The sequence below is a fragment of the Megachile rotundata genome, chromosome 4 (genome assembly GCF_050947335.1).
Source record: "Megachile rotundata isolate GNS110a chromosome 4, iyMegRotu1, whole genome shotgun sequence".
In the NCBI taxonomy this organism is placed as follows: Eukaryota; Metazoa; Arthropoda; class Insecta; order Hymenoptera; family Megachilidae; genus Megachile; species Megachile rotundata.
The window spans coordinates 4,797,756-4,819,956 of NC_134986.1; the positions used below are offsets into that span (position 1 = coordinate 4,797,756).

Here is a 22,201-nt window from a genome sequence, read left to right on the forward strand (position 1 = left end):
TGAATGATACAGTAGACACAAAAGTCCTGCAATTTTACAGTATTAACTTATTAAAATTTATTAACTGACATAACTGAGGCAGAGTTAAGTAAATATGGAAGCTGAAGAGTTCATAACGGAGAAAAGAAAGGGAGAAACGCGACGGAGAGAAAAAGAGTCTCATTTTACGTAAAAATGGAAATTACTTAAATATCCAACAATCAAGTATCAGAAATTATTAATTAATATAGAAAGGAATATAATAATTAATATAGACATTTAAGTAAATATAGAAGCTGTTTGTAACAAAGAAGAAAATTGAAGGAGAGGCTTTTAGGACTCCATTTTAATTACACATAAAAATGACAATAAGTATCCAAAAATGATTAATTGTCGTAACAACGACAAAGTTAGATAAATGTAGAAGTTTATGAGTATAATGACGGGGAGAGATAATGAAAAAACTTCTGAAAATTGTTTCAATTTCACGCAAATTACACAAATTTTAATATCTTAGGATGAAGTATACAAAATTCTTGAACATGAACAAAGACAAAATATCAGAAATTGTTCATTAAGATGAAAAATTCAGATTTGAGAAATATAGGATTTTATAATGGCGGGGAGACACTAGTAATTACAAAAATTATTTAAGTATCCTACTATCAAAAATTAAAAAGTAAAATTTAGGTAAGTATAGAAGGTGTTAAAAATGGCAAGAAGAAACGAGACAGAGTCTTCTCAAATGAACAGCACCACTTTAATTCTATTCAAATACCAAAAATTATTAAGATAATTTACAATAAAATGTAGAAAATTGTTACATATGTTAAAAAGAAACATTGAGACAAATATGGAGGCTGATGAATGAACGACAAGAAGAAACCAGAAACGAATGACGCCACGGTAATTCTGCAAAAACAACAAGAGTTGCCAAAATATGTTGCAAAAACTAAAAACGAAAACCATGTGTTACCAAAAACTTGATATCTTATTACGGAGACTTTCGACAAATATAGCAGCTGATGAATGCACAATACAGAAGAAGATACATGCAAAGAAAGATACCATAATTCCACCATAATCTACGCAAATAATAAAAACTTTCGGCATAAATGAAAGTTGATGAGAGAGAAACCTTCAAATAACGCCACCATAATGTCACATAAATAAATTGCCAAAATCTTCAGTGAGACGTACAAGATCATTAAATAAAATTACAGGAGCAAACATAGACCAACGTGAAAATTGAAGATGGCGAGATAGAGACCTCCTAAAAATAATACTAGCGTAATTCCACGCAAATAACAAAAATTACAAAAATCTCCAGTGAGACGTACAAGATCATTAAATAAAATTACAGAGGCAAGCTTCGACCAACCTAAAAATTGAAGATGGCGAGATAGAAACCTCCTAAGAATAATACTAGCATAATTCCACACAAATAACAAAAATTACCAAAATCTCCAGTGAGACGTACAAGATCATTAAATAAAATTACAGAGGCAAACTTCGACCAACCTAAAAACTGAAGATGGCGAGATAGAGACCTCCAAAAAATAATATCAGCATAAATCCACAAACTAACAAAAATTACCAAAATCTTCAGTAACATATAAAATTATCAAATAAAATTACGAAAACAAACTTCGAGCAACCTAAAAATTGAAGATGGCGAGACCTCCATCAACTGACACCTTAATTTCGCAGAAAAATGGCAAAAGTCCTCCAAATATGTAACAATGAGGTACCTACCCGAAATGGTCGTCTACCAGAAAAAGACAAAAAAAAGGTAGGTAAATATGGAAGCTGGTGAATTGATGACGGAGAAGAGAGAGAGAGAGGAGTGGGGGAGGGGGAGAGGGGATGAGAGAAGAGAAAAGAAGAGAAGGGGCCAGAATGACACCGTTCGTGTGTTACTCATTGTTTTGCCGAAAGTGGTGGTAGTGAAGGTACAATGGTGTTAACTGCGTATTTACTAAACGGTGAACATGTGGTAGTTAGCCGTTCTAGAACATCAGATACTAGGCGACGAAGGAAGTGGCTTTCATTAGTAGTGGTGGAAAAGGTGGTGGTAGTGGAGCGCGCGGCACACTTCGAGCTTCTCTTTGTAAGTTTCCAACAGTATCACGCACCTTCGCAGGTGAAACAAACCGCGTTGTGTTCCGGACAATTATTTTCTATATGAGTAGAACGTAGAAACGTGTTTACAGAAGAAGAAAACCAATGTGTTCAAACAGGAGAGACGGCCTCGGCCTTGCTACTGTTACCGGTGTACTATGTCATTGAGAGGATCCGTCTGAACGAAGAATCAGATTTCTCCGGTTGCTTTCTTTCTTTTGCCACGTGCTTCGCATTCCTGCGGATCTTTAAACAATTTCTTCCTGCATTTTTCTTTTGTTCGCTGCATCCGTGCGCTCCTTTTTTTTAGTCGAAAGGTGTTCTGCAACTTTGTGCTGTAACGTGATAACATCAGGTAACACTCGCGAGTGAATTTTAATTTGCATGAAATTTTTGCCGAATGTTTGCTATTTTGCGCTGCTTATTTTTGACGCCGAATAGAAATTTCTTTTTGAGGACTGTTCGGAGCAAACTGAAGTTTGATCTTTAGATGGATCACTGAGACGGAGATAGTTTAAATTTCAGTGTAGACTCTTTTATATTTATTTTGTGAATTTTTGTATTTTAAATATTCAGTTTTTTATTTAAATAATTTATATTTAATTTGGATTTGATTTTGTAGCTTTGCAATCTTAAATTTTAACTTTGAAGATTTTATTTTCTGAATTTTTTAATTTTAAATTTGAAGTTTTTTAATTTCAAACGTCAAAACTGATCCTTAAATTAAAAATTTGCGCAAGAATTCAAATTTTGAAGTATTTGAATTTTTTAAGAATAATTTTTAATTTTTAGTTTTGAAGCATCAAAATGTTTTTAAAATAATTTTTAATTTTTAACTTTGGAGCTTTTATTATCAATTTTTATGTTCTTTTTTAAATGTAAATTTTTATCTTTGAAGTTTCAGAAATTTAAATTTCAAATTAACTTAAAAATTTTGTAATATACTGTGTACTTGAATGCAGTTTTGTAGTTATTAAATAATCTATTTGTGTTATTGACGCAACACAATGAACTGGTTTATTAGGAAATGTAACATTTCTTCTGTGAACTGTACGTAATGAACAAGGTTTGAAAAATGCAAGAGAAAGTACACGGCCAAGTTTAATCGTAAGAAGAGTAAAACAGTGTACCATTTTGCCTCGTTCTCTTTCTATTGTGACCAATTACCATAATACACAACTTTGAAATAAACTGAAATAAAATAGTACCTCAATTCTGAAAAATGAAACCTTTTAAATTAAGAAGAAATTGAAAAATAAAATATGACCGTGAAAAATATTTTTATCTGTTATTAATTAATTGTCTATTTCTTTATTTAAAAGGAACTTTCAATTTGCGTTATAATCTTTAATTTTGCAATGTTGATTAAACTCTTACAATAAAATCAATTAAAATTGCAAAGGATATATGTTTTATAAAAAACGTTGTTAAAGAAATAGTATTTGATTTGATGCTAGTTAATATTATATTGCAACACTTTAATGAAATACTTGTAAAAGTTCAAACAGCGATTTGTTTTCGTTCAATCGATTGACACCGAAGCGAAGAGAATAATTATGTATTAAATGGATCGAGCAGGCATCTAAAAATATGAGACATTGCCAGAAAAAAGAAAATAGGTTACAATTATTGGACCAGGACGAAATTAGTCATCGATCAATCAACGGATACTTTGATATAAAACCTCTATAAAGGTTAACGGTATTCGTTACAGGAAACGCGAAAGTACGATTTAATCGTATATACCGTATAACTTTTTATTGTTTCATTCCAATCTTCTATCGTAATTAAAAGCTACGAGTATTTCAATGAGAATATTTAATGTAATTAAAAATGAATGTATCAGAAATAGACCACTAAAAAGAATGTGTTTTCAAAATGAAGTACATGGCATAATTTCATCTAAAATTCTGAATTTTTAAAAATAGATTTTATATTTAATAATAGATTGCAAGTATTTTTGTAAAAATGTTGCAAAAATGCGGAATTAGCGTAATACAAATTTGAATAGACCGCCAAAAATACGAACGTGTGTTCCCAAAATAAAATAGATGGCTATCGCCATAATATTTTTTTAAATTTCAATATTTATAATTAAATTTTATATTCAATAATAAATTGCAAGTATTTTAATAAAAATGTTGCAAAAACATCGAATCAGTGTAATACAAATTTGAATAGACCGCCAAAAATCGGATATGTATTTTCAAAAATTATTTTATAATCACTATGACTTTTCTCTCAAATTTTCAATTTCTAAAAATGATTTTTTGCTAAAATAGGGACGTTAGTACTTAGCGTTTAAAAATTTATTTATTTGAAATTGTATCTCCATTGTTAATTCAATTTCGAAATCAAAGTTTCCTTACATGACGCAGCTTCTTATTTTGTACATAACAATAAGTTACTATTAAGTTAAAATTATAATTGAAACTTCTAGCTTAGAAATGCAGTAAAATTATTAATTTTTGAATTACAATTGATATATCTATGTAATAAAATATATAAGAATAATGATATCGAAACTAAACAATTTTTTTTAATACAATTAATATATTTGATAGAATATATAAAAATAATAACATAAATATTTTCATTTTAAAATTGCTAGATTTTATGATAATTATAATATCTGATATCGGAGATAATTTGATGTAGAAGATAATATTCAGCATAACAGATAAAAAGTTAAACTTCAAAATCACATATAAACGCTACGTCGAGAGTCAAATTGTCAACTCGGAAATAATAAAAATACCACATCAAAATTAAACACAAGTATGGAAGACCCTTAAGTATCTAGCACGTGCAGATGTAGGCAATTTTCTGTAGTTGCTACTACTTCAGTGTGATTTAAGTAGATATATGTCAAGCCTTGATCTAGTTTTATGCACGCGTGAAATGATACCATTTTATTATCGTTTTATATATGCAGTCATGTGACTGGCGGTACCAGTTCAAAGGTACTGATTCCTTGTGATAAAATAAATAAAAAATCTGCAATACAATTTTTTCGTGCGGCGCTTCTCTTTCGAGATAATCCATTTTGAAAACTCGTTTCACTATGGGTCCTTTTAATAGACTTCTCGTTACAGTATTCACATTTTCATATTATTTATTTTTTTTTGGAAAAGATATTCTAATTTGTATTAGTTTAAAAACGCTCGTACACAACTATAATTAAAATTCAATTATACTAAACTATAATTAAATTAAAAATTAAATTAAATTATTTTAAAATGCATATAACATTCGGTATTAATAATATTCAATTCCATGAACTGTTACAAAAATTAATTATTTATAATAATTATTTTTAAACAAGTACTAGGTTTTTATTTTAAATCATTTTTTCTCTATTGTAATTTTCTAAAACATTAGAAAAATTAATTATTTTACAACAATTAAAGTTTTAACAAGTACTAATAAAATCTTAACAATTGTTACAATTCTTATGTCATGTAAAATTGTTAAGGAATTTAATTAAATTCGAATAAGAAATAAAATACAAAATATTATTTCTATTTCATTAAAAAATTGTTGGAAACAAGGTTGCTTCAAAATAATAACAGTTCTTAAATTACATTAAAAATGAGTGATTTTATAAATCTATTTTTAGCAGTATTCTTAATTAAATAAATTAGTTTCGCGATATTGACTAGTTACTATTAAATTATACAATTTCTGGGTTCACAGAATGTATCAAGTTATTTTCTTCTTCCTCGTTCCCATTTTCGGAGCATTTCACGAAACCGCAGGCGCCTCACAACACATTAGCAAAGACCTTTCCAACCGCTATAATGCTCGTTTTCACGTTTATGAAGAACCATACAGCATCGAGTTCACATATCATAATTACGAGCAAATGAGTCGTTTTCTACGAGCCACCTCTCTTCGTTTTCAAAACTTAACTGCCTTATATTCTATAGGAAAGTCTGTGAAAGGTATGTACGTTTTTTGGTATCAACTTTTAATCTAGTTATTTTTAATTAAGTACAATTTACATTCTATAATCCCTTTTTATCTTAATGTTATAATCTTACCTTTAGTCTTCTTAATCTTATTACTATATAATCTTACCATTATGTCTTACCTTTTTAATATTATAAGTGCAATTTATCATAAGTCTGTGTACCCTATTCACTTCGAGAGACATCGAGAGTATCGCAGCGACATTACCTCATATTCTTTAATCTCCAAAGAATTAAATTATGTATATGAGTGTAGAGTAATTGTTATGGTAACAAGGCGGAAGTAACTTGAAGAGCATATGTTACAGGGCGTGATTTGTGGGTAATGGTTGTATCGTCTTCGCCTTACGAACATATGATCGGTAAACCTGATGTGAAATATGTAGCCAATATACATGGAAACGAAGCCGTTGGACGTGAATTAATGTTACATCTTATTCATGTGAGTAATATTATACTGTGCGTCACAACTTCATTAACCCTGAATTTAGAGACATCCTCAAAACATCCTGCTATTTATATACTTATCATGTTTGTAAATATGTACCTGTTGTAGTAGATAAACTCTGTATTGTTTGTTTGAATATTATTATTATTATTGTATATTACTGTTAGTATGTTTATTATTGTTACTGGCACTATATTTTTATTATTAATGGCATTCTATAACTTGCATTCATAGATTGAATATGTGTCTCTAGTGATAATTTCAAAATTGCATGTTTGAGTTTGCTGTTTGAGTACTATTACTGTTACTATTATTTTTATTATTATTATTATTGATATTGCATTATTTATATATTTTTCTTGTACTGAAAATGCATTTTGAGTAATAGTTTCAAAATTATATATTTAAGTTTAAGATTGCTGCTATTATTACTTTTACTACTTTTATTATTGCTATTATTATTGCTACTAGCATTATTATTGTCATTTTCGTTATAATTATTATTACCACTATTTACTATTAACTCTTCTTATCATTACTATCACTGTCACCATTTACCATTACTGCTGCCATCACTATTACTATTTAGTATCATTTTATTTATAATTATCCAGAGTTAGGCAAAATAAGCTCAGAGAAGAAACTTGTCATTGTTAGATTAACTATCCACGATATTTTTCAAAATTTCCAAATTTTAAAGTTCCAAATTTCTGAAAAAATTCTAAAATTTCACAGTCTTAAAGTTCCAAAGAAAATTCCAAAGTCCCAAATTCTAAAAATCACAAAATCTTAAAATTTGAAAGTCCCAACATCTAAAAATGTAAAAATCTCTTATTGTCTTAAAAGAGTTCAAAAATTTCAAAACCAACAAAATTAATAAATTCCAAAGTCTAAAAAATAAAATTTTATTTTACAATTATATTTTGAACTAAATGTACATATAGAGGGACTAAAATCTTTTTAATGTGTGAGATCTTTAGAATTCTTAATCCCGCTCTGCTATTATCATTACCATTACCATTACCTTCCATTATCGTTTAATGTAACTCTTACTAGGACATATCTTAATTCGTAATTACGTTTAATTTCATAATTTTCTCATTTTTAGCATCTTGTAACAAATTATGGATCAGATCCATACATAACGTGGCTTCTAGATAATACTAGAATTCATATTCTTCCGTCAATGAATCCTGATGGTTTTGAAGTATCAAAAGAAGGATACTGTGAAGGTGGACAAGGCAGGTGAGACCTATCGAAATTAATATTAATGTAAAATAAAACAATTCTGCTTGACAAATACAAATAATGTAATATAAATTTTATTTGACAAATACAAATAATGTAAAATAAATTTTATTTAATAAATACAAATAGTGTAAAATAAATTTTATTTAACAAATACAAGTAATGCAAAATAAATTTTATTTAATAAATACAATTATTACAAAATAAATTTTATTTAATAAATACAATTGTTACAAAATAAATTTTATTTAAGAAATGTAATTATTGTAAAATAAATTTTATTTAACAAATACAAATAATGTAAAATAAATTTTATTTAATTAATTGAAATAATATAAAATAAGTTCTATTTAAGAGCTAAATTATATTTTTCTGCGCAGATACAACGCTCGAGGTTTCGATTTGAACCGCAATTTCCCCGACTACTTTAAGCAAAACAATAAGAAAAGTCAGCCGGAAACGGAAGCTGTTAAAGAATGGGTATCCAAAATTCAATTTGTGTTATCGGGAAGTTTGCACGGAGGTGCCTTGGTTGCTAGTTACCCATTTGACAATACGCCAAACTCGCGTAAGTTTGTTTTTTATATATGGATTCGTTTTCCTTTCCTTTTAACAAAGGTCACACGAATAAAAAACAATCTTAACTAAACAATCTAAAAAAACAACGCGTCTAATTTGTGATCGTTCCTTATTATTTTAAATATCAAAAATTAAAATAATTTAAATATTGTTCATTTGAAAATTGTATGATCCAATTTTTTTTTTATGTTATGTTAGAAGGTATGAAGGATGAAATTTTTTTTAGATAAAATTATATATGTATTTTTTTTAGGTCATCTGATAAAGTGTTTTTAGACGAATTAAACAAACTATAACACATAGTTTTTATTAACTGTCTTTCGAAATATTGTATTTATAAATGTACTGATTTTTACCGGAAGGAGATCCTAGAACAGGAAGTGCCGATGTTTCACGCTTGAAGTGACACGTCTCCAAAACAATGAGCCCACTGGTACTTCCTGTTTCAGAAATTTCCTTCCGCTGCAAAGTAATCCATTTCTAAACACAATATACATATGTATAAAAAACTAATTAATAAAAGATGTATATATATATATATTTTAAATTCGTCAGCATAAATATTGTATTGAATAAGTCTAACAATAATGAAGTAATATAATTACAGCTATAAATATTATTTAAATAACCTATAAGATAATTTGATTACTTTATACCTGCTAACATAATGATATAAAAATATTGTTTAATATATTTGCTCTCTCGTATCATATAACTTTTGTGCATACAATTATTTTATGCCTACAATTCTTGAAAAAATGATGACAACCAGAAGCTACTGTAGAAACCTTGTACTCACATATGTATCAATTGTGCACGATAATAAGTCATTTTTTATTATATATAAATATCTTTTCTTGTTATAAAAAGAATAACATTATGTAATTTATCATCGAAAGCAATCTCATCGTATTGTATAATTTTTCATGCTGTCAGGAATATGCCGATCAGCGCCATTATGTGCAGGTATAACATAGATAATGTACAGGATGAGACTAATTTTATTCACCTAAAATATTTCCGCTTTCTACTTTTCGACATATTATTTAATAAAAATGTGGAAATATATTATCACATAATGTGAATCATCAATATACTTCAGAAACTAAATAAAAACAACTTACATAATAATAATAATAATAATAACAATATAATATTTTTCACTTTAAAATTAAGAATGTGCACAATTTTAAATTAATAACTATTACTATTCATTACTAATAATAGCAGGTATAAAAAGTTTAGTATTGACTTTTTGAAAAAATTATTAAACATTTAAATTTGAAAATTAATAACTATTTGCAACCTTTATTCCAATAATTAACATATTAACTAATTTATTTAATATTAACTAATAAAAATTTGCAATACATATGCGCAATGTTTATTTAAACATTAAAATTTCAAATAAGAGAAATTAAATTTGATGCAAGATTTATACAAAAAATTTAGTGTTTCAGAGTTATACATCATCACCAAGTATTTCACCAGATGACGACGTGTTTCAACACCTATCACTAGTATATTCACGTAATCATGGATCTATGTACCACGGATTACCTTGTTCACCAACACAACCAGGGTTCAAAAATGGCATCACCAATGGTGCTCAATGGTATCCGCTTACTGGAGGAATGCAAGATTTCAATTATGTGTGGAATGGATGTATGGAAATCACTTTGGAACTTTCATGTTGTAAATATCCACCTGCTTCAGATTTACAATTCTACTGGGAGGAAAATCGTGTGGTAAGTTATTGAAGTAAAAGGATTTTGTGCAATATGTTTGATTTTTATCATTAATATTCTGATGGCTTCACATAAAAAGATTTATTAAAAAAAACAATTTGGAGAGTCATATATTAAAAGCAATGAATATCTGACAGTGATCATCAAGCATCAATATTTAATAAAAAATAATTGAATTATAAGTAAAAGCTGTATATGTATATTTTGAGGCTCTTTGTAGGCTCTCATCAAGTTCTTAGCAGAAGCTCACAGAGGTGTTCGTGGCTTTGTTGTGGATGACAATGGAAACCCTATTGAGAGAGCATCTATCAAAGTTAAATCAAGGGATGTTAGTTTTCTAACTACGAAATATGGTGAATTTTGGAGAATCTTACTGCCAGGAGTATACAAATTAGAGGTAATTTAAATATGGTCTAATTATCAGTTATATGTTCAATTTAATGAAACATAGTTGTACTATCAAAATAGCTCTTGCTATTCTGATAATAAGACATCTTGCTATTCTAAATTTTATTATCTCTACTAGGTATATGCAAATGGATATATGCCTCGTGATGTTGAGTTTAGAGTATTAGAGCAACACCCAACGTCTTTCAATGTGACACTGTTCAGAGCAAACGTAAGTATCATTATACACATATAAGCTCTTTTTGGAATTCCCCGTACTCATGCTATCTGAAGATTAGATCTTTGCCTTGATATATATATTTACTGTTTGACAATTAAAAGAATCATGACTATGACTAATTTTCTTTATCAACAAGCTTAACATTGCATGCAGATTATAATCTATACAAAGTTAATGAACATGAAGGAGGAAAATCCAAAGCAAGCTTAGCCATTTCTACGATGTATCAGTCCCATTCTTTTGAGTCTGCTCAATAATTACAATTTTAATTAATAGAGACATCCAAATGAAGATGAAGCTGCGTCAAATTTTTACAATGGAAATAGGGACCACATTAATCGGGATCATGTGATACATTTTCGACCTCATTCCGGAACCAATACCGCTTCAGACTCAAATAGCGGGATCTTCTCTTCTCTTAGTAACGGATTCAATTCTTTTGTTAACAACTGGTTTGGATGATTGATTATTAGTTAACAGATGACTGGATCGATAGCATTGTTGTTGTTTCATATGAATATTATATAAATTCTGTTACAATTATATAAACTTTGACACTAGGATTGTAAATAATGGACCAACCATGTTGCAAGCAGAAATGATTGAAACATTGTTGCAGATATTTATGAACAATTGTTATTCTATTCTATAATATAAACGTTAATAAAATAGACTGTACTTTGAATAACAAAATTTTGAAGAAATGTTCAAGTTTAGCATTCCAAGTATAATTAAACTTGTACATATAATTTGGCATAAATGAATGCCATTTTTATTAATTGCTTTTCTAATTTTATAATCTTTTATAATTGTAATAATTTATTTTTTAATTGTATTATTTATGTTATTGAAAATATCAATATACTAGTTATTTTTATTTTTATTACCGTGCACTGATGACTGTTATTTAAGAAATAATAATGTAATATTATTTAGTGATAGAGTATAATAGATGTGTATAAGATTTTCAAAAGTTGCGTTTGGTTGTTCTTTAAGTCAAAATAATGTAATATTCTACATAAATGTTCGTTTACTATTAACTAATCCTACATACAAATTATAAAAAGCAACGAAGACTTCTATCATGAAGTTTAATTTACTATTAAACTTTATATCACAGTTAAAATGACGACTAAAGGGAAGAGATTCCTACTAATTATTGCACACAACATTGCTACGTGATATACTTTATTCACAGAAATCGATAAGTAATACAATTTTTTCAAATAAATCTTTCCTTTTAAAAGCAACCTGTTTTATTTTGTAACAAAAACTGAACAATAGTTTACTATAAAATATGGAAAACTAAAAGTTCCTCTCTTAACAAAACAGTACAACTATCGTCATCTAGCAGCGAGCGGTGGTATTAGTAAAATACGAAATTGTATTTCTCCTTATTATTCCACGATCTCGGTAGAATAGAAATAATGCTATTATAATTAGCTAAAACTGCTAGGAACAAAACTAAGTTATTTTCTTAAACTTTCAGATTTCAGATAAAAAATTTACGACTTATAATATACGTCTGCTTAATCTACGCGCACATAATGCACGATTCCTGGAATCCTAAACGATGCATTTAGCGAGCACAAATGTCTGCATTGCAAAAGAAAATGTTGCACAATTAATAAATTATAACTTAAACACAAATCATAGCACTTAGCTCGATATCGTTTTCTACAGATCGTCTTTCGAATAATGGCTCAACCACCCTCAATTACAACTACTTCGTTTATCAGTAGATAAATTAATTCTAACTGTAACTGTACAAGTTCTTTACCAATTGAGCTAATAAATAAAATACACAAAGAAAGAATTTGTACGAATATTGCACGATCGTACATTTGTCGTCACTTTGACACAGTGGGAACCAGGGAAACAGTAAAGCCATGCGACTCACCGATCGCTGACTTCTACTACTGCCTTCGTAAAGCATTTCATAATTGACCCACGATTGCAGATTGATTCAAAGTTGACCACCTATCTATTACATTGCCATTTTTTTTAATTATTCTTTTCCTAATCCTTTCATTCTTAAATTATTTTAATTTCGCAATTATTTCTTAGCTACATTATTATATTATTTATTAAAATGGTTTCTGTTTATTGTTTTGTGCACATACGTGTCACAAACTGTTTATTTACTTTGTTGATTAATCTTGTAATTGTGTATTAATTAAATTACCTATTTTTATTATTAAACATTGTTAAACCATGATTTCTAATGTTGCAGTTTTTTATTTATAAAATTATTGCATATTATACTAATTCGTCGACGATATCAATTTAAATTAATTTTTATATATTTTTGCGCATGACAAATGACGTTAATCATATTTTCAAACCGCGCATTAATATAAAATTAAAAAAACTGTAAAAGCATGGTTTTTACAGTATTTTTATTTGATTAAATTAATTATTATACAGTAATATGATTTTCTCTGTTAATGCTATAAAATTTATTATTCATAAAGATTTAATTTATGAATGTAAACTTTATGAGGATAGGTTATATTTTCGAAGCAGTAGTTCCATAATGAAACACCGAAAACTTATGTTATTTTAAAATTTGTATTTCTACAAATTAATTCGATTCTTAAAAAAAAATGTCTATTACTCAAGTGTCTCAGAATTCATATAAAATCCGTTAAAAATGTTGACAAGTACTATTATAAAATTATTACGTTATTAATGCAACTATATTAACCTCGAAAACGCTTACCAATATATTTTTTTGTTTCCTGTTTAGGTTACATATGAATTTGGATTTGGAATTGCTATAAACTGAATACGAGAGATCTTAGGTATTAAACATACCTACTAAAACGTTAGTAATTGAAAAAAAAAAGCATTACTAATAGTTATATGAATATAAAAGGATTCATTAATTTATGTGGAATGTTATGTTCCAGGATATTTATCAAGTTTAACTTTTAGTGGTGAATAATATGGCAAAAAGTATGTCAGATAAAGTTGTACTGAGTTACTATGACTGTTTGCTTAGAGCTAGCGATGTTGCGTTACTTCAAGGAACACACTGGTTGAACGATGTTATAATAGGATTTTATTTTGAGTATCTAGACCAAAAATTTAACAAAAATGGAAAGAAAGAATTCTATTTTATTAGTCCTGAGTTGACACAGTTGTTGAAAATGTCTGATCCATCTCAGTATGAAATATTCTTGGATCCTACTAATGTATCAGAATGCAAATGCATAATTTTCCCTTTAAATAATTGTGACCGAAAAGACGCAGCTGGAGGTTCACATTGGAGCTTACTAGTATTTTCTAAGCATGATAAAAAGTGCTACCATTATGATTCTTCCAGAGGTTACAACAGCAGTGTTGCTTCACAATTTGCAACGAATGTAATGAACTCTGTTCTTGATAAAGATGTACCTAATAAAAAGTTTGTGGAAGCAGATTGCCCACAGCAGGACAATGGATACGACTGTGGAATTTATGTTTTATGTGTAACAGATGTAATTATCAAGCATGTTTTACAAACTGGAAAAGTAGAAGGATGCGATTGTAGGGAAGTTAAAAAGTTAGCTGAATCAAAACGCATGCAGTTATTAAATTTGATTAATGAATTAAAATGCAAACCAAATAGTAGTACATAACGTACATAATTATTTGTAAACTGAATGAATTGTAAAATTATTTAATATTTTCAACATTTTTTGTTGTACAAATGTATTGTAAGTAAGCATTAGTGTACAGATATTATAATTGATGCTTAGTATTATTAAGTGATATGTTAATATTTCTATATTGCATTTATGTACATATGTATTAAATAAAAATAGAAATAAATGTTTTTAGTTATTATTTAACTACATTTGTAAGGCATAGAGAGTTCTTAAAAATAAAAGTAACAACAGATATTTAAGATTAGAGCTAAAGAGTTATATTCTAAGAACTTATTGCTGAGAACTTAGATCTTTGTGTTTATATCTTAAGAAGTTTTGTATCTTATAACTTATTTATTGAAGAACTATTAGTTTAGAATTTATAGTTTAGGGCTTGAAACTTCAGACTTAGACTTTAGAGCTGGTAACTTGAAATCAGAATTTAATATATGAAAATGTAGAAATTGAAAAGTAAAATTTGAAACCTGAAAATAAGTAAAATTGAATAATTTTTTAATTAAAATTTTGTTAATGCCTTTGACCTGTTATTACGCAATAATTGCGTTAAAATATTTATTCAATAAATATCGTCCACTCATGAACTGATAATTATCGAAGTGTTAATGTGAATCATCGTTATCATCGTTCGCACAATAAAGTATCTTAACACAACACGCGATTCTGATGTGTAAAATAAACGTATAAATTGATAGAGTTGATCATAGAATGTATATAACCGAGGAAATATTTGGCCGGCATGCACTTATCGCACTTAGTGTACCATTTACAATGGTGGATAATCGAAAACTATGAAACTCTTAAGTAACGCTAGTCTCAATCACAATTGAACAACAAGTTAATATATTTTCAAGGTGCAGTTCTTACCTTGCATTGTAACTGTGAACACGTCAGTGTACCTGTGTATGGCGTAAAAAACTTTATAACAACGATTATCCACCGATCAAAAAAAATATTTAAGTTATATAGTTTTCAGATATCTTTCAAGTTTCGTAATAGTGTTCGGTTTTAACAACGTGCCGCTATCATTTTCAATTTAGTGAATTACAAGTTCGCTTAAATTCAAAGTTAATAAATAAGTTAAAACAGATCAAAAGTTATATAAATTGTGTATATAAATAATTTATTATTCTTGTATTTTTATTAAAATAAAATAAATTAATTAAAGTGGTAATATTTGTAAAACATTTGAACGCGTTCAATTAATATTTAATTTAGACGCAATAAAAGTGGAACTGTGTTTTGGTCACTGTTTGCATATAGCACATAGCAATTTATGTTCCAACTGTCGGCTGATAACTTTGTTATAGTTAAGTTACTGATAAATAATCATGTCCGCGACACAAAAGGAAGCGGTGATTAAAGGGAAGAAAAACAAAACGGAAAAATCGAAGAAAACAGATCTTGGTGAAAATTTTGTTGCTCCTGATGGTGGTTGGGGATGGATTATTGTGATGGCTGCTGGTTTCTCTAATGTGAGTAAAGATTGCAAATTGCTTGAAAAATAAACAAAAACTATTATGAAAGAAAAAAAATAAAAGTGCAAGTCTGATTTTTTACAACGCAAAATATTGCTACTCCTTGCATCGCCGCGCGCTATATTGCCCACTCGTAATTTATAATTGAATAATTTCCTATTTAGATACAAGTACTTATATCATTTATAATGAAATATAGACAAATATTTAATTTTAATTTTATAATCTTTTTTTTCAGTTTTGTATATTTCCAGTATTACAATCTTTCGGGTTGATATTTAGAGACAGATTCGCGGAATTGGGAATCAGTTCTACTCAAACAACTACGATATTAAACATAAATAGCACAGTAATGTCTTGCATCGGTATGTTCCTTTATTTATTAATCAAACATTCACGTATTGCTTTTTACAATTAATTTTATTACACATAGTCTGTAGTTATTGAATCAGAATAATGCTAACGGATGATGACTTCGTTATCGCGAATCGATAGCAAAAATGACCTTATCACACTTTTATATGATTCTGTACTTTTCACCCTTATCTTTCATGAACTCCTTCGTCATTACTTTATCATATCAATAATAGCACGTGGTCGAGATCACAGTACGAATAATATCGCACATTTTTATCGAACTCAATTAATTGCAACAATTCTTATCATTGTTTTATAACCGTAATCGTACATATCGAATTTCGAACCATAAATGACACAGTAGCAGATAACGCGGTCTTTTGAAAGAAATTTATTGACTTAGGTTAATGGAACAAACATTTGGCTGCGTTTAATATGTAGTACAAGTTACGCTCAATTACGTCACAGTAGACCCTCGTTATATTGCCACGGATGGCTGTGGAAAAATTTTTAAAATTTTCAAAAATATATTAAATCTGTAATACAGTGGTGGATGTATTTTAGTGGACGTTTATTAATATTCTCATTATTAGTGAATGTGAGAACCTGTGTAAAAGTGGCAATATAACGAGATTCTGCTATATTCAGCGCTGTATAACTTTCTCTAGATTAGTAACATTTAATAAAGTGTTTGTTATAAATTTTTATCTACAACATCTTCTCATCTATAACCTTTCTTTTCCACTACCTTTAAGTTTTGAATAATTTAATTTAAAAAAGAAAAACAAAATACCATAAAGATAAATATTCACCGCAAAGGTATTCGAATAATTAAAATAAGGAAAGAGTAATTTTGAATATTGTTAATATGATAATAGTAATAACTGTTGAATTATAAACTTCTGCTATATCTACGTTAATCACTGACACAGTTTACTTTAATCGTCGAAGACGAAAATATATTATCACACTCTATTAACAAACTCATGGCACGTAAATTTTATTTTTATACTTATCACAAAGTGAGACGAATACGTAAATATTTTTATGACACTTTCTTATACTGCCGTTAGTTTGATAACGAATAATATTGAATGGAAAGGTTTTTCGATTAAAATTTCTCGTGTTATAGGTTTAGCTAATGGTCCTTTGTTTCGAAAATTCAGCTATAGACAAGTATCGTTCGTTGGGGCTCTTATTTGCGCTGTTTCAATTACGATTTTATCAACAACGACAAGCTTCAGCGCATGTTTAATATTCTTTTCGATTTTGTACGGTAAGTTACGAGTACAGTTGACTCTCGTTATATTGCCATCGATTGATCATCTGTTTTTCTCTTTGTAGAGAAGAAAAATAGTTTTCGTTTTACTTTAGACAAAATATAAGTTTGTGTTTTAATCTTTTCTACAGGGGCGAATAAAACTATCAAGACGATTTAAAATTAAATTACAATTATATTAATTAACATTTTACACGTAAAAATAAATTTGAAGTCTATTTAAAGTAATGACATTAAACTTATTTTGTCCTTAAATTTATCATTAAATTTTGTATAGTTTTCAAACTGATAAATTGCCTACCTTTTCTATAGCACCATCGATGGCAATATAACGAGAGTCTTATTGAATATAAGAGAAGTGACTATTTCTTATACTAGTTACGTAGATTGCAGATAGCTTATTTAACTTATATCAAGAAATACAAGAGTAATATAAATGATCTACACTGCTGTGTAAATGAATGAACAATTTTGTCAGTCTGTTAGTATTTAAGTATCAATTTTTAGGTGCTGGAATTGGTATCGCGATGTCGGCGAACTCGTTAGCTTTAAATACTTATTTTAAGAAAAAAAGAAGAATTGCCATTGGTCTCAGTTGGACGTGTACTGGCATGGGACCCATAGTGATGCCACAAGTACCTAATTTTTAACTAATATTTTTACAGCCACATATTTTATGGAACTCCTTTTTCTTCAATAATCCAGTAGATTTAAGCAGAATACATTCCTGAAAACAAACATTGCATCCAATTTTTAATCATTCGTGTGTATTATAAAAATTCGAGGAGAAAAAGATATTCCGATTAATATTAAAAAATAATAAATTGTTACTTATTCGCTAAAACAAATATTCATACATAAAAATGACAAAATGAGTTACAGAAATTTTAATTTGTTAAATAAAAGTATTTCCGCCAAACGTTTGACTATTTTTATTTTTTACCATAATTTTAAAACAATTAAATTTGTTTTATATTAACTGATAACGTACAGGAATAATGAATAAAAGTTAGATGCAACATTTGATTCAGGTATTGATTTTCAGCATAAATCTACTCGACAACAAGTTGATATTTATATCGTTAATTTTTAGATAATTACACAATTGATACCTGCGTACGGAGTAAAAGGTACCGTTCTCATTTTTGGAGCTGTAGCTTTTAATGCCGTTGCTTGTGCACTTTTATTGCAACCAGTTCAGTGGCATGTAAAAAAGGAGGAAGATACGAAAATCGATAACGGCGTGGTTGTGGAATGTCAATCATTACCGACACCTGGTCAGGTATAATAAAGACAATAAATAATTTTATCAACAGGAATGTTAAAGTCCACTATGTTGAAGGCCTGAAGCAATTTGTGATAAAATTACATGTGTGTTCGTTATAGGACTACTTTGTTCTGTTGATTGCACAGAAAGTCTATATAAATTTATAAAAAAAAAAAGTATTTAAAATTTAAAAAATAGTATATTTAAATTTATCATTCCTATTTTAGCTAATTGATATTATTTTTTATATGTTAATAATTTCGTAACGTAATTTATAATAACATTTTCTTTAGAATGTCACAGAAACTGCTTGTGAAAGTAATGAAAATACTGTTCCAAGTAAATCATTGGAAAATATTAGCAAAAATATTTACAGTAATTTAAGTGTCTGGAAACAAAAGTTTGGAAGTCAATATTTGTATTATGATGACAAAGAAGAAGGACCTTCCGGTATAGATCTGGTAGAGCCTGGAACACCTATGATGTCACGATCTAACGATGGATGGTATCTGCTAACTTAGAACGTAAAAATTTCAGAATTTAAAACTCAGAACGTGGAACTTAGAATTTAAATATTTAATAATTTCAGAATTTGGAATTTTTTAACTTAAAACTCCAAATAACTATAGATCTATAAAATTTAGAAATTAAAACTTAATAATTGCGAAGCTAAAAAATTTAGAACGACTTAAAACTACAGGATATCATACTTAAAAATTTAATAAATTAATAGCTTGATAACTTAGAGTTCGAAATTTAATAATTACAAAGCTACAAAACTTCATAACTTGAGAACTCGAAAGTTTAATTTAGGATTTAAAACCTAAATATTACTTATATAATCTTTTGCACGTATATCGAGTTTTATGTACACTTAGTAGTATAATCTAAAAGTTAAGATTTTATTCATTTACAAAAAATGTGGATCTTAAAAGTGGAAATATGTTATAGGTTTTCGAGAAGACATACTTCTACTCCATCTATAATATCTAGAGTATCGAGGAAAGAGAATTCATTAAAAAATTCAAGGCTGTCTATAAATTTAAGTAGACAATCCAGTCTCAACGCAGGATGGTCGGTAAGGAATGTTTCTAGGTAAATATTTGTTGTAGATAAGAAGATTAGTAACCTGTTAAAAGTTAAGCTATTAATGACTATTATAAAATTCATTGTTTATCAATTTTGTTAGAAGCTTGAACTGTCGGTAAACTGTATTGTAGTGTTTATTTACAAACATGAATTCCAGAATGTTGTTAATGTCAGATAAAAATAATTCTTTACAGACAAGATAACGGATCAGAGAAAAATCAAAGAAGGATTTCAACTTATCAACAACCCATAAGTCCATTGATAATTGTGAAAGAATCGAACGAACTTGTAGAAGAATCTAATGGACAAGTTAAAAGTTCTAATGGTATTAATAAATCGGAACAAAAAGAAATAATTGCTGAAACTGATAAATTGATACAAAACGTAAGTTTTAATAACGTATTGGTTCAATAAAAATTTCATGAACATGAAATTTCATTTAAAAAGAAGTTCAAATTTTATCACAAGATATAAAGAGATTTATCATGAGCATGACAAAATATTATTGAATGGTGTTTGTTTCGATTAAAAACTATATATAAACAATTTTTCATAAATTCAGGGTCGTGACTAAGGAATGTTACCAGACAAATATTTGTCACAGATAGTATGATGAAAAACCTGTTTGAAGTTATTAATAGTGATTGTAGTGAGATAGTTTGATTCATTCAATTCTAATAAATAATTCTGCAGAAGAAATATGTGAAGCAATTATAGTGTTTACACGAAGATTCATTAATTGTATTAATTCAGTGATTGAAATTCAAGTTAAATTTAAGTTCAGTCTTCTCTTATATATACATATATGGACCAATGCTATTATTACATTATTAAAAAATATGCAAATTGTTAAACGTCTTCATCAACCTAACAATTAAACTTGTTAATTATTTCTGTTAACTTTACATTGAACTGAATTTGAACTAATTATCAAAATTAAAGTTTGAAAATAGGAATTAAAATTTGTAGGAATGCACTGAAGAGGAAAAGAAGAAAACTTTCCTAGAAGCATTAATAATATTCTTTGATCTGGATCTCTTGCGCGATCTTGTTTATGTGAACATACTTTTGGGGGTGACGTTTGCCAACTTCACGGAATTGAATTTTTCTCTGATGACACCGTTTATATTGAGCGACTATGGATACTCGAAAGTTCAAATTGCATCCTTTATGTCGATCCTGGGCGGAGTAGACGTTGGCGCCAGATTGATTATTTCCTTCGTCGCCGATTTCATTGGATTGCAGAATAGAACATTTTATTTACTGGGTATCTGTATGATAGGAGTTGGTCGTATCGGTAAGATATCAAACAAATAATACACAGAAATACAGCAAAAAGGAACGGAGCAAAAAATAAAGTAATAAACAATTTGCAAGTTCAGCCTAACTGGTACGGTGTAATCAATCATTCTCCAGTAATTTTATTACTTTTTAAATTAATTTAAGTACGGTTAACAAGGTCTAATTATTTTAACTAGGTAACTAACTTATCTAGTTGATTAACTTACTGAGTAGTTACTATAACATATAGTATTACTTTTTTGTATTTTTAATTTACAATTTTCTATGTGATCTCTCCATGTCTTCGACGTAACAAAATGGCCACCATACCAGTTAAGAATCAATGGAACTAGCAACTGATAAAAAGTAGTGTCACTAATGATACTATAATTTTACTAAGTTCTTACATGCATCCAATATTTTTTAAACTTTTCGTACAATTTTCATACAAACAATCGTTCTGTATATTTAATATTTAACAAAATTTAACTGTCGTATGATAAAATTTTGTTGAAATTGATTTTAAATATCTTGCGCAGTAAACATATAATCTAATAAGATACAGTTTACGAAGTGTGAACAAATATTAAAATTAAATTATTTTTCAGTGCTGGCACACGTAGGGGACTTCCAAGTTAGTTTAGCAATAGCCGTTTTAATTGGCATTGGAAAAGCTTTGCGAACAATTTTCGTGGCTCTGGTGATTTCGAGTCACGTTCCATTATCTAGGCTACCAGGTGCGACTGGTCTTCAATTATTAACCAACGGTATACTTTTCTTGACACTGGGACCAGTCGTCGGTTGGATCAGAGACGCAACGTCGAATTACATGCTAATGCTTCATTTTATCAACGTTTTCACGTTTCTCACCACACTCTCATGGTTGCTTGAGATGTATATCACGAAGAGAAGATCGAAAAAGTTGGCGGATGTGGAAAAAACACCCGACAAATTAAATTGTTCCTACGAACTTTGCAATAAAGATGACAAATAGATTTATGCTTATTTGTAATTAAAAATATTATTGTAAGAGCACTATTGGCTAAAAGATTTTTGTACACTGTGTTCATATTTTTTA

General features: G+C 28.4%; 3 protein-coding genes across 5 annotated transcripts; all 3 read left to right on the forward strand.

The window, feature by feature from the left end:
• The first annotated feature begins 1,970 nt into the window (after positions 1–1,970).
• On the forward strand, positions 1,971–11,972 carry LOC100879369 (carboxypeptidase D). Of its 2 annotated transcripts, none has more exons than XM_012283075.2 (9): positions 1,971–2,089; positions 5,797–6,044; positions 6,380–6,513; positions 7,628–7,764; positions 8,148–8,335; positions 9,799–10,094; positions 10,315–10,491; positions 10,621–10,713; positions 10,999–11,972. In XM_012283075.2, exons 2-9 carry the CDS (start codon positions 5,798–5,800, stop codon positions 11,182–11,184), a joined length of 1,458 nt encoding a protein of 485 aa, XP_012138465.1. In that variant the 5' UTR covers positions 1,971–2,089; position 5,797; the 3' UTR covers positions 11,185–11,972. The 2 variants fall into 2 exon arrangements, with proteins under 2 accessions (XP_012138465.1, XP_003702354.1); XM_003702306.3 differs by lacking the exon at positions 1,971–2,089 and adding an exon at positions 2,096–2,455.
• A 1,244-nt stretch (positions 11,973–13,216) lies between these two features.
• On the forward strand, positions 13,217–14,419 carry LOC100881925 (sentrin-specific protease 8). Its single transcript, XM_003702328.3, has 3 exons — positions 13,217–13,385; positions 13,472–13,549; positions 13,635–14,419. The coding sequence occupies exon 3, from the start codon at positions 13,671–13,673 to the stop codon at positions 14,343–14,345; it is 675 nt and encodes a 224-aa protein (XP_003702376.2). The 5' UTR covers positions 13,217–13,385; positions 13,472–13,549; positions 13,635–13,670; the 3' UTR covers positions 14,346–14,419.
• A 267-nt stretch (positions 14,420–14,686) lies between these two features.
• On the forward strand, positions 14,687–22,128 carry LOC100881817 (uncharacterized). Of its 2 annotated transcripts, XM_003702327.3 has the most exons (10): positions 14,687–15,847; positions 16,089–16,215; positions 17,340–17,483; positions 17,994–18,121; positions 18,580–18,768; positions 19,047–19,258; positions 19,705–19,848; positions 20,037–20,226; positions 20,812–21,139; positions 21,732–22,128. In XM_003702327.3, exons 1-10 carry the CDS (start codon positions 15,704–15,706, stop codon positions 22,115–22,117), a joined length of 1,992 nt encoding a protein of 663 aa, XP_003702375.2. In that variant the 5' UTR covers positions 14,687–15,703; the 3' UTR covers positions 22,118–22,128. The 2 variants fall into 2 exon arrangements, with proteins under 2 accessions (XP_003702375.2, XP_012138464.2); XM_012283074.2 differs by lacking the exon at positions 17,340–17,483.
• The last annotated feature ends 73 nt before the right edge of the window (positions 22,129–22,201 follow it).

Coding starts and splice junctions, on each gene's coding strand:
- LOC100881817 (XM_003702327.3), top strand. CDS start 15,704: ATGTCCGCGACACAAAAGGAAGCGGTGATTAAAGGGAAGAAAAACAAA. Junction 16,216..17,339: donor CACAGTAATGTCTTGCATCG/GTATGTTCCTTT, acceptor CTCGTGTTATAG/GTTTAGCTAATGGTCCTTTG. Junction 20,227..20,811: donor CTGATAAATTGATACAAAAC/GTAAGTTTTAAT, acceptor TAAAATTTGTAG/GAATGCACTGAAGAGGAAAA.
- LOC100881925 (XM_003702328.3), top strand. CDS start 13,671: ATGGCAAAAAGTATGTCAGATAAAGTTGTACTGAGTTACTATGACTGT.
- LOC100879369 (XM_012283075.2), top strand. CDS start 5,798: ATGTATCAAGTTATTTTCTTCTTCCTCGTTCCCATTTTCGGAGCATTT. Junction 7,765..8,147: donor TGTGAAGGTGGACAAGGCAG/GTGAGACCTATC, acceptor TTTTCTGCGCAG/ATACAACGCTCGAGGTTTCG. Junction 8,336..9,798: donor TGACAATACGCCAAACTCGC/GTAAGTTTGTTT, acceptor CAAAAAATTTAG/TGTTTCAGAGTTATACATCA.